At 41.4% G+C, this 18,117-nt stretch overlaps 1 protein-coding gene across 4 annotated transcripts in view; it reads left to right on the top strand.

Annotated features, from left to right (window-relative positions):
* The first annotated feature begins 4,043 nt into the window (after positions 1-4,043).
* The window catches only part of FAM167A (family with sequence similarity 167 member A), a 34,145-nt gene continuing 20,071 nt past the window's right edge, over positions 4,044-18,117 (top strand). For 3 of the 4 annotated variants that reach the window (XR_015748617.1, XM_087960508.1, XM_026686012.2), the window contains exon 1: positions 4,044-4,253. Coding sequence is in view for 2 of the 4 variants with exons in the window: in XM_087960508.1 (XP_087816634.1) it covers positions 4,220-4,253 (34 nt within the window). In the remaining 2 variants the exon portion in view is untranslated. The remainder of the gene's footprint in view (positions 4,254-18,117) is intronic. The other variant, XM_026686011.2, reaches the window with a different exon arrangement.

Below are 18,117 nucleotides of genomic sequence, written 5' to 3'. Positions count from 1 at the left end.
ATGGCCATTGCAGCATCCCCATGGTCATGTGATTTACATTCAGATTCTTGACATCTGATTCATATTTATGATGCTTACAGTGTCCTGGGGTCTTGTGATTACCTTTCGTGACCTTCTGAAAAGCAAAATCAATGGGAAAACCAGATTCACTTAACTATAGTATTGCTAATTTAGCAACTGTGGTGGTTCATTTAATAAATGTGGCAAGAAAAGTCATAAAAAAGGGCAAAAGTCACTTAACAAATTTCTTACTTAGCAATATAAATTCTGGGCTCAATTGCAGTTGTAAGTCGAGGAGTACCTGTACAGGCATTGGGTTGCAAAAGGTATTGTGGTAGAATCTTGCACTGCAGTTCTTGAACTGAGTAGAGATCTGGACTCAGTTATCTCCAAGCCCCTTCCCTAAATTTAATGTTCTATGACCATGTGGTTACTTTTCAAGAGCTTTCATCAGGATTTCTGGGACTTAACATCTTGTCTCAAATAAAGATCCTTATTAGTACATATACATAAATTAGTCCTTCCAGCTTGAAGATGACGTGCTATTGTGCAGTTCTTCTGAGGACAAGGAGTTGGCTCTGCAGTCCAAGTCTTGAAGCACAGAGTTTAACACAATTGCGCCATTGGCAGTCCATTGTTGCAGGGTATTATTCTGTATTGCTACTCATAGTTTTCTATCCGTTTTTCCCCCCAGAACTTTTCTTTGAAGAAGGAGGAAGCATCATAGCAGAGGGCTCACCAGTAGGTTCTGGTGAGAAGCTGCAGCTTGTAGTTCCCTTGGCTGAATGTCACAGTAGAGTAGGGGTTGTTTCATACTGTGTCTGTGTAGCACTTGTGTGGTTGACCTCAAGGTCTCTTTCCAGATTCTAGTGCACAATAGAGCAACTGATGAGGCATATGGCAGTCAACCATTCTGGCGCCATGTTCCACCTATCTTATTTGGGCACAGATAATCAGGGACTCACTAGTGGTGGACTCTGCATGATTTAAGACCTCCAGGTTGGAGACATGGTTTTGCCAATGAATGCAGAGGATGGAGCAGAGAGTGCACAGGTGAAATTTCTCCCATTGTCTTATGTACCTTTGGTCCAGAGTCCAAGGCTCACATCCACGTAGGAGAGAAGGGATAATCACTGCTCTGTAGACCTTTAGCTTTGTGGAGATACAGAGGTTGTGTTGATTGAGGACTCTAGTATACAGCCACACCAGTGCCTGGCTGGCCTTGCTGATCCTAGAGTTTATTTTTTTGTCCAGAGACCCATCACTCAAGATGAAGCTTCCCAAGTAGTTGAAGTTGCTTTACATTTGTCATCCAGGTATTTTCAATCATGATTTTTGTATTTTAGGCATAGTATTTTGCATGGGCCGGTGAAGTATTTTTGTCTTCTTCAGGCTGATAATCAGAACAGGACAGAGGTTTCTGAGAATTTGTTCAGCATCAACTGTAGATTGCTATTTTTGTGTGCCAGGAATGCATGATCTTCACCAAAGAAAGTTTTTTAAAATGGCTGTGTAGAGGTACTTTGTGCATTCAAGCAGCAAAGGTGTCAGACTGTGCTCCTTCTAAATCCCAAGAAAGAAATACTCAGACTCCATGGTGTAGAGCAGAATTTATCTTTTACTGGAAAATGAATGGTAGCAACAGAATCAATTCCGAAACTAAAATATTGGTGGGTAAAATGCATATACAAAGGGATAGAATTGCTCCCCTCCAGAGATCAAATGATTCTTCCAATTAAAACTTCTGAATAGGATCATGTGGTCATCTCTAGGTGATGATGAGGCTACTGTCAGTGACCTTGACATTTTTGATAAAAGTTCGCAGTTGCGCATAAAAAGGACAGAGGTTAGTGAGAAATGGAAAGTTACAACAAAGAATCCCCCTCCCTTTCTTTACCCAGCAAAGGAATGCAAAACACCTCCTGCCTTCTTCCCTTCGAAGATTCCCCCCTCCCACCGTTTCATGACAGCCGAAAGAGAAGTAAAAGCATAGCAACAAATGAGCCATAATTAGGAGCGGAGATATCTTGATAGGTAGGGATGGATATCTCTTGAGGCTGACATTCGGACCCCCTAGAAGAAGGACATTAGTCCCTGTAAGAGAAAAACAATCATGTATTAACATTGGCATACATTTCTATGGTTTATCAGGGTATTTGGCATAAAACTTTTTAAGCAAATCAGGGGCCCTAATGTCTTTTTCATTAACTCATTCAGCTTGGGAAGGAGGAAAATGTTTCCACGCTACAAGATATTGGACACGACCCCTCCATTTCCTAGAATCTAGAATTTCTTTAATCTCGAAATGTTGTTCCCCTCGATCAACAGGGGTACGGGTGGATCAGACTGGGTCGGCCGCAAAGTACTGGTATGTTCTGGTTTCAACAAACTGACGTGGAAAACAGGATGAATACGACGAAGAGTCTTTGGTAAAGTCAGTTGAACAGTCACCGGATTTACAATTCTCTCAATGGGAAAAGGTCCCACGTACTTAGGACCCAACTTCTTCGACTTCTGAGTAGTCTGCAAATATCTGGTCGAGAGGAAAACTTTATCGCCCACCTTATACATCATCTGTGGGGCTCGCTTTCTGTCAGCAAATTTCTTATGAGATTGGTGTGCCTCGTCCAGAGCTTTGCGAATCGACCGGCAATTTTGTTGAAGCTTAGATATCCAATCGTCCAACGATTGGATAGTGGGGTTTTCTTGAGGCAGTTCAGGTATGGCACAAAATCTTGTCCCGTGGCTACTTTGAAAGGAGTAAATCCATACTACTGTGTACAGAATTATTATACGCCACCTCCGCAAAAGGCAGTAAATCCACAGAACCGGTAGTAAAAAAAATTGAATCCCACCATTGTTCACAACCCTGTTTTACCCATTGTAAATAAAAAATGTAACTGATGTATCACTGTTGCAAAGGACCTTTGCTGTCATTCCATCATGAAATAGTTGAATCAACTCCATGAATTTCCTTGGGCACCCATAACATCTCAGGATAGCCCTGCTCTCTTAGCAGAAGAGACCTTAATCCAGTGGCATGGAGAAGAACCATTACAGCTGGAGACTATTCCTGTAGCAGTGGATGATCGGGAAGTCCATGTATCTTACCATGCTCTTAGTGCTCCACAAAGCCTGCTGGGCCTGACTTCTTGACTGTTAGACTGTTGATCAATCTCCTCCACTCAATCTGCCAGGGCCTGACTTCACATATTGAGACCTCACCACAGATAGAAGACCCATCAGCTATCTATCTGGTTTGGCCCACCTGCCGAGATGGTTTACTGGGATGTGGCTGCTGCACATGTTACAGCTATTTGGAGCTACAGGTGTTTGCTGAATGCCAGGTGGGGATGAAAAGCAAACAAGCAGCCCTTGAAAGGGCACTGCAGACCCTAAACCAGAGGTGCTACCTCTCCCAAAATATCCCATACATTAAATGCCAGTTTGTGAACTGCCTATCTTTTCATATAAAATGTGACTGATAACCTATATGTTAGCTTGTTGGGAGCATTTGCACATATTTTTTTTAGCATATCTTTAACCCAAAGTGGAAATACTATCCCAGTTTCAAAACTGTTAAAAGAACAGCTATGGTATTACAAATTTAATGAATTTAACTACAGCATCCAAAAACCAAATAACTCTTGTGTATGGCTGGGGAAGAGCCGAACCGAACATTGACATGGAAATTCAAACGTGACAGAGTCTACTGTATTTATTCAAATAGTGTTGGAGGTATGCAGACTGTCCAGGGAGAACTTTTTTCTGCTTTTTGACACCTGAAAGTTCATTTGTGAGAAGCAAAATCAAATCTGGCAGGGTTTAGGACCCAGCCTTACTCAAAGCATCTTCTTTTTCAGGTCTTTTCAGGGTGATGTCTTAGTGGGAGGTAGCATCCAGGGCTAGCTGACTGGCATGAATGAGAGAAGAGACAGACAGTAATTCTAGAGTGAAAAGCCTGAAACTGGAATAGTACTGTGGTATCTAAGCAACCAGCTTGACGCAATCACATATATACTCATGAAGGGGGAGAGAGAAGTCCCTTTGGAAAAAAAAAAAGCACACACATTTTTCAAAGCTGAGGCAGACACAGATTGTGAAGGTGGAGAGGAAGACGAGGAGGTAAAATAGGACCACAGCTGCAGCTGGGCAGAGATTCATGTTGGGAAAAAACAAGATGCAGACCAAGATATGAGGACGTGACTCTCAGATTTTAATGGGGAAAAACCCTCTCTGCCCCAGAAAACCTGGTGAGTTCCCTTTATTTTATCCCATTCACTCACAAAGAAAGTGGCTTTCTATGAAAGCTGCTAGCATTGAGTCTAAGAGTGTTCATACACAGTCATGCCTACTCCAGGGTTCTTCTTCCCAGGTGGAGATTTTGGCATTTCTGCATCATGTTGAGGTGGGCAAATCACCATGTTTTATTATAGCAAAGCTGCAATTTTAAGGACAGCTCTAAAAGTTCCATTTAATAGCGCACGTTGCATTTCCACAAATCGGGGTGGAGAGCTCTTTATCTTAGACAGGGTTTCTTTTCTCCTGTCTTGGTCCATTTTTTGTGTTATATTATTAGTTTTCCAATAAATAACAACATTCTTTGGATAGTGTGAAACCAAAAATAAAAAATATATGAGCAACAATAATAAATTGCTGAAAATGGAATGCAAACAATATTGAAGGGAGAGAATGCTGAAAACACCTTCTATTAAATAGAAACGTTCATCATTGCCCAGATAGTAAGGTGGGGCAAAGGAGATTTGTGAGAAGCACAATAGCACTTTTGAGTCCCCCAAAAGGCTTTGAAGAGTGTGTGGTGAACTAAGATTTTTTTTAAGATTGAAAACTGAGGGCTATTATAAGGATGATAGGTTTCATTAAAAGGACAATGGAAAATGAGATAAGATTAAATACAATTCAGTTCTAGGGTATTTGAATTGAGGAGTGTCCTTTGGGAAAAATAGATGCTTTTAATGGGGTGTCAGGCTGATTTCACAGGGTGGGGGCTCTTCATTCCTTGAGCCACAAATGTTATTATATAAGGAACTCATAGTTCAACTTACTGAAGTATCTTTCAGAGGTATCTCTATGGATGGCTCCTAGCCCTAACATTGAAAAGGCATTCTTCAGCTCTTTTCTCTCTGTCTTTCTCTCCCCCTTTCTTTGCATTTATACCCCACCTTTATTTCAAGCGTCCAAGATGGCGTGAATGGAGAGTCTTCCTTCACTTTATTTCTACAACTGCTCTCTGAAGTACATTGTTGGTATGGGTGTGCATATCAAACTAGAAAGGAGATGGTGAAAAAGAGGAATCCCCAACAGAAATATTTATTCTGAAATGGCAAATAAAAGCATCTCCTGAAAGCTTCTCGAGTCTATGCTCCTATCATGAAATCCAGGAACAGCTCTGGAAAAACAAACCTGTAGCTGCAGGTGTGTGACAAGTGATTATTATTAAGACGGTGAGGGTTTTGATATATATTATGCATGGTTGAATGGGGTAGTAAGAAATATTTAAGGACAGTTCCATCCCTGGTGCAAACTCACCGTTTTGTTAAGTTAGACTTCACCTCATTTTGTAAAGGCTTTTCTTGAAATAAATATTCTCATTTCTCAAGTTCTCATCCCTTTGCATTCCCCAGCCATCTCCACTTGTTTGCATTTACTTCCTGTTAAAAAAATAACAAGAATAGCTCATGAAAGGAACTTCAATAGAACAGATGATCTCAGCATGATAGAAAATTGGTCTGATCTCCTTCCCCTTGTCCTCCCCTGATGGACAAGAAAGAAAGCAGGAAAATGAAATGAAATGAACTGAAGCAGAGGTTTTCTGGTAACACCTATATGACGTAAATTGGCCCAATGGTAAAGTGATCAGGTTTTGCTTGCTTTGTCTCTATTGTACTTCTTTTTAAAAATGTGTTGCACGATTAATCAAAGTTAGTCAATTATAAAAAATAATAATTGGTTGACTACAATATTTGGAGAGTCATACTAAATGAAAGCTTTTTTTGTTGGTGAGGATGGTGCAAACATCTTATCTTTAATAGGTGTGTACACATGCACTCATGTGCATTCATAAAAGTAAATATTCTCTACCTAAACGGTATTTCGAAAAGGTAGAGTTACTCTGTTTTTTCACAATATATGGTCTGTGTCCACTGGGGATATGAGAGAACCTTGTTGCCTATTCCCAATCACTCTGTTCCTGTATCCAAATGGTGAGCTGAAAACATTAATAGGTTTTATAACAAGATATAGTAGTACAAACAACAAATCTGAGTCTGTTTGTTCCAGCCATGCTTACGTACAAAAACTTTTGAAGAATGTTTCAAGGCTCCCTTTTTGTGCTTATCTGTATCTTGGAACTTAGACATTCTTATAATTCTAACACCCCTGAAGGGCACCAGTGTAGACAAGGCAATTCTAGAGTGAGTACTAAACCATCTAAGGCAGGGGTGTCAAACTCAAGGCCCATGGCCTGGATCCGGTTCATGGGATGCTTAAATCTGTCCCATGGGGCTGGCCTGGAAATAGCAAAGGACCAGCCCGCGGTGCGTCTGGCAGACAAAATGAGGTGTAGGGCATGGCCCCTGCATGGCCCATTTTTTATCTGGACACTACCAGCCAAAATGGGGCATGGGGGGCCCACATGCAACCATTGTGTGGCCCATTTATGGCCTGGATGGCCTTATGCAACACTTTGCCAGCCAAAATGGGATGCAGGGGAGTGGCGTTTTTGGCCTGCAAATTGTTGTAGAAGGCCGTGCAAGCCAAAAAGGTCCCCCATGCCTCATTTTGGCTGGCAAAATGCTGCAGGAGTCATCCATCCCATCTCTCCCTCCCTTTGGGTCACCATAAAGTACTTTCAAAAGTCTTCATTTAAATTATCATATATATTAATAGATAAGCCCAGAATTTTAGGTTGTAAAATAATTTCCAAAAATTGGGTTCAGGTTACCTGTGGATACACTTTTCCATGAGTATATACAGTAAGGTAAAGGTTCCCCTTGCACATATGTGCTAGTCGTTTCCGGCTTTAGGGAGTGGTGTTCATCTCCGTTACAAAGCCAAAGAGCCAGCGCTGTCCAAAGAGGTCATGTGGCTGGCATGACTAAATGCCAAAGGTGCATGGAACACTGTTACCTTCCCACCAAAGTGTTCCCTATTTTTCTACTTCCATTTTTACATGCTTTTGAACTGCAATGTTGGCAGAATCTGGGACAAGTAGCAGGAGCTCACTCCATTATGTGGTGCTAGGTGTTAAGCCTGGATTCCCCAACGGGTGTTAAGGAAAACAAACTAAACAGAATGTGCAGCGAAGTCAGATAGGAAGACAGGTAAATGTGTGAGATAAGTTTTCTAGTTAACACGCAGTAAAAATACAGATACGCTTGTGCTATCAAAAATATAGTTTATTCCATTTAAGAATTATAGCATAGTCAAATAACGGTCCATTAGTCATATATCAATTTCAGTCAAGTCTTGTCGGGATACTCTATTTGCAAAGTCCGTGTTGAATAGCCAATGTCAGTACACTTACTATAAATCAGTCCAATCTTATCTTCTCTCAGTTGAGAAAAATCAACACTCCTACAAGAACGCAGTCATCAATCCATCCAGTAATTAGTGATCAGTAAGCCAGAGAGCGAGCGAGCTGCTATTGCCTCGCTTCTTATATATTGCTTTTACAACCACACCCTTAATTACATTCTTGCTGTTAAAGTTATACACACTTTAAATAACAAACCATGATACCGTATTTATTATTTTTACCCAAACCAGTTAGGGTAAACAATGTTATCCCTAACACTAGGGATTTGAACCGCCGAACTGCCGACCACCTCCTCCTCAATATTTTTTATTAGATAAATTGATGATACAGTTATTGCTTTGTCCAAAGAAGATTGTCTATTTCAGTATCTGTAATAAAAAAATCATACTTCTTGGAAAGGTTTCTGGCTGGGTTAGTGGTGAGTCACAATATACAACAGGGACTACTGAGCAATGGACTCACTCACTATAAGGCAGCTTCATGTGTTCTTCATGACCCAATACTTTTCTGGGGCAAGCAGGGAACATCACTACAAGTGGAATCAATTTTTTAAGGTAGTTAAGGTTTTATTGGGGGTTACTGAGAAACTTTCCAAGGCTTTCATGTTTCCTTGGAAAATACAGCTAAATGGAACATTCTGGATATAAGAAGACTGGGTGAAATAAAGGAAACAGCGATATTGGCTGTGTTTGGATGATGTCCTGAAGCCATAAAACCAAATCTCAGTGTAATAACCGTATCCCCTTCATCAAACAGTCCCCAGATGGTGAGGTATGTTTGCATGGTATGTAATCTGTCTGCATTTTTAAAGCTAACAAATGTCTAACTGTATACCCTGCTGGTAGCCTATGATGCACTACTTATATATTTATTCCCCACATTTATTATTTTCAGAAATAACTCAAGATGGCAAAGATACCTAATATACTACTTCTTCCTCCTATTTCCCCCACAACAGCAATCTTGAGAGGTGGTTGGGCTGAAAGAGTGTGACTGGCCCCAAAATCCAGTTTTCATGCCTAAGGTGGAACTCATAGTTTTCTGGCTTCTATCCTGCTGCCTTAACCAATAAACCAAACTGACTCTTATGAATAACTATGAGTTATGAATAGTAATAGCAGCAGTATTAGTATTTGTAGCCCATCTTTCCTTTAACACAATTCAGAGACAGTTCCGGTGTTTACCCGTCTCATTCCCCCCCCCCCCCACTGTTTCCTCAGAACAACCACATCTTCCTGAACCAGAGTGAGAGACGGACTCTGTCACTCCATTGTCCCTCAATAAGCTACTTGACAGTGAAGAGTTGGATGTGAATTTCATTAGCTTCGGTGCTTTCCCCACCATAACCATTGCTGGGTTTTGGGGGAGGGGAGGAATAGCAATTTTGGACCATAAACCATGCATGTATGAGTAAATTTAAAAAACAATGACTGCCTGCAGGTCAAAAAAAAAAGTAAAAGCCAGGTTAGATTTCTTCATTGTAAGCAAAATGTACACACATTTACTATTCATTAGAATAGGTTTCTATATTTATATATTCCCTTGTGAGCTTTTGTCCATATATCTATTTCTGTGAGAAAGAGTTTATAGATGTTTCAGTACAAAGATTTGAGCTGAAAAAAGCCAGTCATCAATTTTTCAACCATTATTCGTAAAGTGCAGAAGCTCTACTATTTGGCCTTGAATTCATTGTAAATAAATGAATTTCTCCTTCTCTCATTGATAGCTTTGTTGGAAATATTCAGCACAAATTCAGCCTATTCACCAAATAGTGGGGACATTTTTTATTTCAAGTTCAATTTGTAGCAATAGATAATTGTTTCAGATGTAGTAGCACATCTGATTATTTTCATGCAACTGTGCTTAGAATCTGTATAGTGATATGAAACGCTCTCAGATATTGTATTAACATAAACAAAGCTTGATGGATGGCATATTCCTGTAGGATACTTAATCATAACTCTTACGGTGAAGGTGTTGGTCTAGAAACCAGGAGACTATGAGATCTAGTTCCTCCTGAGGCATGAAAGCTGCATGGGTGACCTTGGACCAGTCATTCTTTCTCAACCCTCTTTGGAGGGTTGCTGTTATGGGGGAAATAGGAGGAGGAAGGAGTATATTAGGCATGTTTGCAGTATTGAATTATTTCTGAAAATAATAAAGATGGGAAATAAATATATAAATAGTGCAAATTACCAGCAGGCTTTATGATCTGAAATTTGTACTAAAACTGTGATTACCTGGGGTGTGGCACAAAGGCAACACAGTCAGATAAACAATAGGAGTCCCTTTATTAGCTCCAACTTTGCCCCCAATGTCCTGGTTACCTTCTGGCTGGAGAAAAACGCTCCCAGGAACAGCCTTTGGCTGCAGAGAATAAAATCCAAAATGTGGTCAACAAAAACTGTAACTATAAGTCCAATCAAGGCAAAATGAGGTAATTATTCCGACAGGGCAGGAGCAAGAATTCCAGATGTGAAGGCATGGCAATAACTCAACACGGTTGGGAAGATGCCAGGAACACAGTGAAGCAAAGTCAACACAAGATAAAGTCATGTTTGCTCCCAACAGCTGCTGCATTCAGCATGCATTTCTTTTAAACTCTTATTCCCAGCTGTGGCTAATGAAGGGAATCAGGGCTCTTTCCTCCCCTGTAAGCCACGCAACCCATGTTACTCTCTTCTCCATTCCTCCCTGCGTGCCCTAGGATGAAGAGAGGGTGGGCCTGGGTCTTCCTCTGAACTCCCTCTACCTTGTTGTACCTCTTCCCTGCTCTGCCCTCAGCCCAAAGTTCAAAAACAGAAATGGCTCGGTGGCCCCACGCTTCTGCAGGGTCATTTGCAAAATGAAAAAGCACTACGCAATCTAAAACCATATCTATCTATTGGACTGGACGGAATATGTGCCTACTTCTTAAAAAAGCTATGCACTGCTATAGCCAAACCTCTAAGCATAATCTTTGAAAAATCTTTCAGGACCAGCTCCTTGCCAAAACTATGGTCACAGGCCACGGTCATCCCCATCTTCAAAAAGGGAGACCCCAACCTAGTTGAAAATTACAGACCAATCTCTTTATGCTGCGTCACCTGTAAAGTCATGGAATCTATTATTATCCATTATCCTCCACTTAGAGACCTACTCTCTAATAAACAATTTGGTTTCAGAAAAAAAACTATCATGTAATCTGCAACTCTTACACTGCAAAAACATAGGGACTACATAACTCGATCAGGGCAAAGCAATAGACTTCTGTAAAGCCTTTGATTCAATTGTACACAACAAACTACTACTAAAACTAAAATCTTATGGTATCTCTGGACACCTGCATAACTGGATAGATGCATTCCTGTCAAACAGACAATAAATGGTCAAAATTCGGAGCATTCTATTAAATTCTGTACCTGTCAACAGTGGTGTCCCCCAAGGCAGTGCTCTACGACCAACTCTCTTCATACTCTACATAAATGACCTCTGTGATCATATTAAGAGCAACTGCGTTCTCTTCGCTGATGATGTAAAGCTATTCAACATTACAGACAATACTGCTACCCTTCAAAAAGACCTTGAATATATATCAGAATGGTCAAACAAATGGCAATTTCAAATCTCAACAAATAAATGCTCTGTCTTACATATTGGCAAAAAAAAACAGAAAATAAAATACAAGCTGAATAGTCAAGACCTTGTTGATGATCCAACCTCTGTCAATCGAATTGCTAACTAGTGCATATAAAACATTTGCTAGACCAATACTTGAATACAACTCATCAGTCTGGAACCCACATTACGTATCTGATATTAGCACAGTTGAGAAAGTCCAGAAATATTTCACAAGAAGAGTTCTCCACTCCTCTACTCGTTGCAGAATACCTTATGCCACCAGACTTGAAATTCTAGACCTAGAAAACCTAGTACTACGCCACCTTCGGTCCGATCTTAGTATAGTATATAAAATCATACATTGCAATGTTCTACCTGTCAATGACTACTTCAGCTTCAACCATAATAACACAAGAGCACACAATAGATACAAACTCAAGGTTAACCACACCAAACTTGATTGCAGGAAATACGACTTCAGCAACAGAGTGGTCAATGTCTGGAATACTCTACCTTACTCTGTGGTTTCTTCCCCAAATCCCAAAAACTTTAACCTTAGACTTTCTACTATTGACCTCACCCCTTTCCTAAGAGGTCTGTAGAGGGCGTGCATAAGCACACCAATGTGCCTACCATCCCTCTCCTATTGTTTCTTTTTATTTTTCTTATATGTATCCATTTCATGTATTCATAACTATGTTTATACTTATACCTATTATCTTGTAAGCGATAGACAAATCAAATAAATAAATAAATAAATAAAGTTTCCTCCACAGCCAATGGAACCACACTCCCATTCCCTGTCAGCTGTTCGTCTTCCTCCTCAGATTCAGACTCTGACAGGGGCATGACAAAAACATTTTTGTTATTTTTAAGTGCAAACACACCTCACCATCTGGGAACTGTTTGGGAGAGTGGGGAACCTTTACACAACATACTATGCTGAGATTTGGATTTATGGCTTTAGGACATCATCCAAACACAGTTGTGGAGTATGTGACATGCAGTAGGGTTTACATGTTTCCCATCTGATAATATTAAGTGGCAGCAGATGAAACAAAATAGTTTTAACAGAACCAAAACAATATGCAATATTAACTTTAAAATGAAATTTCATATTAAAAACTGGATGTTACCTTTGAAATATTGCATTTAAGGTTCCTAACAAGTAAACTAGCTTGCAATTTTGCTGCAAGTAATGACTGATTTGTCCTTTTGAATTAAAGTGTGTGTGAGTGTATGCATGGCGAGAGAGATTTGATATCACTGCATTGTAAGCCACTCTTGTCCCAATCTTTGCATCTATGTATTTACTTCCTTTTGTAAGGTAGAGAAAGTGGCACCGGACCGCAATTGGAGCTCCTCCGAGGATACTTATGTACCTCTCCTTGCTACTTCAAACTTCTCCTCAAAATTCCAGTATTTGGGAGGCATTTGCCCTTAGCCCCTTAAGACCTCCTTCCCTATAGAAACTGATTGGTGTGAGCAAATAAACTGCATTCTTCTTTTCTCTTAGTGTACCTTTGCTCCACTTTCCTTATCTTGCTTTATAACTCTCTCCTTGGATAAACTTTGAATAGTAAATACTTCAAGGGAGGGATCTTTGTCTTCACTGTTGCTCTACAAACCATTTCTACACCAAGAATATTAGGTGCATACAAAATGGAGGTATGAAGAATGTGTGTGCTTTGATTAGCTTAAAATTGGCAGACAAGCTGTAGAGAAAAAAAGCTGTTCCTTCTAACATCCCTTGTGGACTTGCTACATGGGGTCTCAGCTTCCTTTTTCTCACAAGGAGTTTTTTTTTTTTCCCTAATAGTCCTCTTCCAGCAGCCGAGAAATCAGGAGCTCCTGAGATATGGCAGCCAAGGGGTTATAAAGATGATCCCCAGAGGGGAAGATGTCTCTTCCCTCCATCATCTATCAATGACAAAAGGAGAGGAAACATGAGAATTTTAGCGTATCAGTAAATAGGCACATCATACATAAAAAGCAAAGATTCCCAATACCTCCCATCAGCCATCTGTGCCACATGTCTCTGCCCAATTTGCTACTGAATAGTTGCCCATCTCCATTCTTGCAGGCGTCTCAAGCAGGATTACACAGCATTAGCATAGTTTCAGGCATTTCTCACAATGTGCCAAACCTTGTTAGGACATGGTGGGAACTTTTAAATGGTAAGGTTGGATTTAAATGGTAAGGTTGGACACAGATTGGAAGAATTCCCGATTTTATTTTTAATTTTATTTCTTATATATTTTATTTTACATTGTGGTTGGCCAACCAGACAAGCAGGGGTTTAAACTGGATTTGGCATTTTTCCCAAGTTCTTCCCAAGGACCTGGGATCGTCAGATGTTTTTTTTTTTGATGATGATGATGTTAAAGGTGTTGTCACATGATGTAAGCTGTTCCAAGTAAAGCTGCCTTTTGTAATTGACTGATGGTGATTTTGTCAATGCCAGTAGTGTTCAAGTGATGCTCCAGGCACTTTTTTTTCAATGCAGTTGTAACTTTGAACCCTTGCTAAACAAATAGTTGTAAGTCAGGGACTACCTGTATATGCATATACATGCATGCATACATGCATTTCTTTCAACTCAAAGTGGTGAACATGCCAAATACTCTTGTCTCCTGTTTTCTGCACAACAACTCTGTTAAGTGGGTTGGACTGAGCGAAGTAAGTAGCCCAAAGTCACCTAGTCAGCCTTCTTGCCTAAGGGAAGTCTAGGACAGGGCACTCCAACCTTGGTAACTTTAAGCCTGGAGGAATTCTGGGAGTTGAAGTCCTCCAGGCTTAAAGTTACCAAGGTTGGAGACCCCTGGTCTAGGACTCTCTGACTTTTGATTTCTAATCCAGCCCCTTAATCACTTCACCAAACTGTCTACAATAAAAGAGTGACTCACAGCAATATTGGAAGGGGACCAGTTATCCCAGACAGGACCATGTAAAGGTGATGTTGGTCTTAGTAAATGATGATTGTATATAGATACTAAATCAATCTTCCCCCCAGATAGCACTGGCAGTTATCACGTAATGTAACTTGTAGCCCAAGACATATATGGTCACTAGTTTAGGATGTGCAGCCTCAGTGTTATATATATTTGTTTATTAGTATTTTTAAGAAACATTATCTTGGAAAATAGAAATCTGACTCAAATGCATTTTCCATGCTACAAAAATCCTTTTTTTAAAAAACTATCTCCCAGTCTTGTTTTATATGGTATCTCCCTCTGTTTACAGAATATTGCAGAATGAAAGGGAAAGAGAACAATCTCTTGGCCCATTACCAGGTCTTATGATTTCATAATACTTCTTTCCCCTCTAATCTCTAAAGGAATATTGATAACTATAAAGTTACCTACCGTGTTTCTCATAAAATAAGGCCAGGTCTTATTTTTTTTTGAGCCCCCAAAAAACAGCTAGGACGTCTTTTTGGGGGTGACTTAATTTCCCCCCCCACACACACACCTCCACCTAGAGTGCCCCATGCGCACTCACCTCTCCATGAGGCTGCCACTGGAAGTTCCCCAAAGGTAGAGTCACCAGCCGCTTCTATCGGCTGGTAGAAGCGGCCTTGGGGCAATCACCCACGCGCATTCACCTCGCCATGAAGCTGTTTCTATCAGCCGATGGAAGCTCCCCAAAGGCAGAGTCACCAGCCGCTTTGGGGTGAGGCGTGGCTGCCCACAGGGTGCTCCTGAGAGGAGCGCCCCACGCACACTCTCCTCGAGGCCATTTCTATCGGCCGATGGAAGCTCCCAAAAGTCAGATTCACCAGCCGCTTCCATCGGCCAATAGAAACTGCTTCATGGTGAGGGGAGTGTGCATGGGAGAGCGGCTGCAAACTTTTCTTAGCAGAAGGGAAGCAAGCTGAGTCTCTCTCTCTCTCTCTCTCTCTCTCTCTCTCTCTCTCTCTCTCTCACACACACACACACACACACACACACACACAAACACCACCCCTACTAGCCCTCATCCCTGCACTGGGTCAGCCAAGCCCTTCTGGCGAGGGAAGGTCTCAGCATCTGCGGGTTCCCATTGCCGCCCTCCCCTCCCCAGGCCAGACCTTTTCCGGGCACCCTGCCAAAGTCCCAGGGCAGCCGACCTCCCTTTACCTTCTGCTGCCACTGGTTTGGGGAGTGAGGGGGGTGCCGGGGAGGGAAGAGGAGGCAGCAGAGCTTGGCTACCCTTAGAAGGGAGATTGGGTGGGCTCCTGAAAGGAGACGCGGGAGCAGTCCTCGTAGGAATGCGGCGGGGAAGCGGGGTGAGTGTGAAAGGTCTGCCATGTCACAGGAGGGCGGGAGGGAGCTGGAGCGAAGAAGGGCAGGAGAGAAGCTAAACCGTCCTTTCTATTGCTCTGGTGAGGGCCGAATATTTGCAGGGGCTGGTTGGAAAGGCCTAATTTTAGTATGAACCTTGAGTCATGGTGGGGGGAGCTGAACGGCGAAGGCACTCTGCACATGATCTGAGGCAATCCTGCCACAGCTCACGGGTGGCGTGGCTAACAGTTGGGGGGAGTCTGATAACTTCAGCAACGCCTCCTTTTTTCTCTCTCTCTCTCTCTCTCTGAGCGCCTGAAAGAGCGCCCGTCATTAACCAATTAACCAACGCCAGCCTCGGAATCCCTTATTTCGGCATAATTTGGGACGAGAGAGGAGCCGTAAAACCAGGGACTTGGCGATGAGGTGCAGGCTCTTCTTCTTCTTTTTTTTTTTTTTGATTGAGTTCAATCACGAGACATTTCTTGATTTCATCGGATGTCGGAGGCGTTCAGAAGAACTTTTGAAAAACTTGTGGGTCTAACTTTGAGAAGCAATGAGTTTGGTCCTCTCAAATGGCGGAGGTTCGGGATGGTCTTTGGAGACCTCCCCTCTCTTTTAGCTGAGGGAGACCTGGGCGATTTTAGGCTAAAAGCTGCCCTGGAGAGATTGATCAGAGAATGGGCAAGAAAGCAAAACAAGAATACATTTGGGCTAAGGCATTTTCTCCCATTCCCTCTGTTGCAATCTCACAATTTTCATCCAGACACAGATATGCATGTGCTTTCTTTCCTGCCCCGCTGGTAGATTCAAAGACAACTAATGTGAGCTCCCCTCACGAGGCCATTTCTATCGGCCGATGGAAGCTCCCCAAAGGCAGAGTCGGCAGCCGCTTCTACCGGCCGATAGAAGCAGCTGGTCACTCTGCCTTTGGGGAGCTTCTATCAGCTGATGTTCTATTGGTAGTAGATCAGGGTATTCTAGCCTAGGCTACCTGCATGGCACTCCTAAAGGCAAGTTTTCTCCCCCCCTCCCTTCCCATTTCTCTTCACCTCGTGTAGTTCTAACGAATGATGTGAGAAATGGTGGGGAAATGCATGGTTTAAATAGGCCTAAATTTTGGGGGCAGGGCTTAATTTCACCTCATGCCTAGAAATCATGCTGGGCCTTCCTATTGGTGGAGGCCATATTGTTGGAGAAACACGGTAGTAAAATGGCCTTTCAGCTGTGGTTTTGTTATCCACAGCATAGTCTAAACACCATGTTGGGGCTGGGGAATTCTGGGAGTTGAAATCCACATATTGAGAAGCACTGGACTAAAGTCATTCTTTGTCAGCAAACAAACAAGGAAAATAAGAAAGAATTCAGTATATTTCATGAAAGATGTATCTGAAATATGGGTTTGTACCTATTTAATCAAATCAATACTAACTTAAGTCTCAGTCAACTTTCTCAACCCAGTGCTTTTCCAGGAAAGTGGGGAGGGGTTGCTTCAGTGGTGGGATTCATATTTTTTACTACCGGTTCTGTGGGCATGGCTTGGTGGGCATGGCAGGGGAAAAATACTGTAAAATCTCCAGTCAGAGGTGGTATTTGTGGGTTTTCCAAACTACTCAACATTTCCGCTACCGGTTCTCCAGAACTGGTCAGAACCTGCTGAATACCACCTTTGGGTTGCTTATTTCCTTGGATTATATCCTACTTTTCTTTTCCTGTGGAAAAATCTCAAACATAATACAAACCTGGCAAACAAACCAAAAGAAGCAGATAATAATAACAACAGAACAATATCAATGATAAAAACAGAACAATGAAAATGCAAATAACAAAATTCTGTTGAAATTCCTGCTTTCTGGAATATTCTCTCCTTGTGTCCCAATGTTCTTCAGGAAATTATTGAAGGAATTGTTCACCCATGCCTTGGGGAAAGGTGGGTCTTGGAGACTATTTTTGCTTTTGCTTTGCTTTCTTTTTGTACTTTTCTCTCTGGTCAGTTACATTTTTCTTTAAATTCGTTTTTTAATTGTAAGCAAAAAGGAGTAGTTTTGGAGTTGGGTGTGTGGTCTATTGAGGTTGGGCAGCTAATACAGTTAAACAAACAAATATAAACAACAACCTGATTACCTAGATCTCATTCCTCCTACCTATTCTTGTCATCCATGATGTGTGCAAACATACAGATAAAATATTACATTTTACAGAATTCAGCAATCCACCTTGTCATTCCTTTTGGATAATATCTCATTGTATAAGTAACCCTCGACTGACAACAGTTCCTTTGGTGACCATTTGAAGTTCCAATGGCACAGAAAAAAGTGACATGACCGTGTTTCACACTTACAACTGTTACAGCATCCCCATAGTCACATGATCAAAATTAAAGATGCTTGGCAACTGACTTGTATTTATGACTGTTGCAGTGTACTGAAGTCATGTGATCACCTTTTGTGACCCTCTAACCCACAAAGTCAATGGGGAAACCAGATTTACTTAACAACTGAGTTAGTGTTCTGACTCAGGCTTCATCAAACTTAATAAAACACAAACTTAATTTAAAAGTAAAACCTTTTTTAATGCAATGTTGGGAATTACTTGCATTCCCAGCCAAAACTCATTATATACAGTTCCTCCAGATAAGAGCACACTTTTCAGTGCTGTAGAATGCTACCAAGAAACAGAAGTCCAATTAAGGCTAAA

Source organism: Notechis scutatus, chromosome 1 (genome assembly GCF_049901735.1).
Source record: "Notechis scutatus isolate UNSWTSFEM ecotype Mainland chromosome 1, rNotScu1.2, whole genome shotgun sequence".
Classification (NCBI taxonomy): domain Eukaryota; kingdom Metazoa; phylum Chordata; class Lepidosauria; order Squamata; family Elapidae; genus Notechis; species Notechis scutatus.
This window is presented reverse-complemented; position numbering and strand designations above follow the sequence as displayed.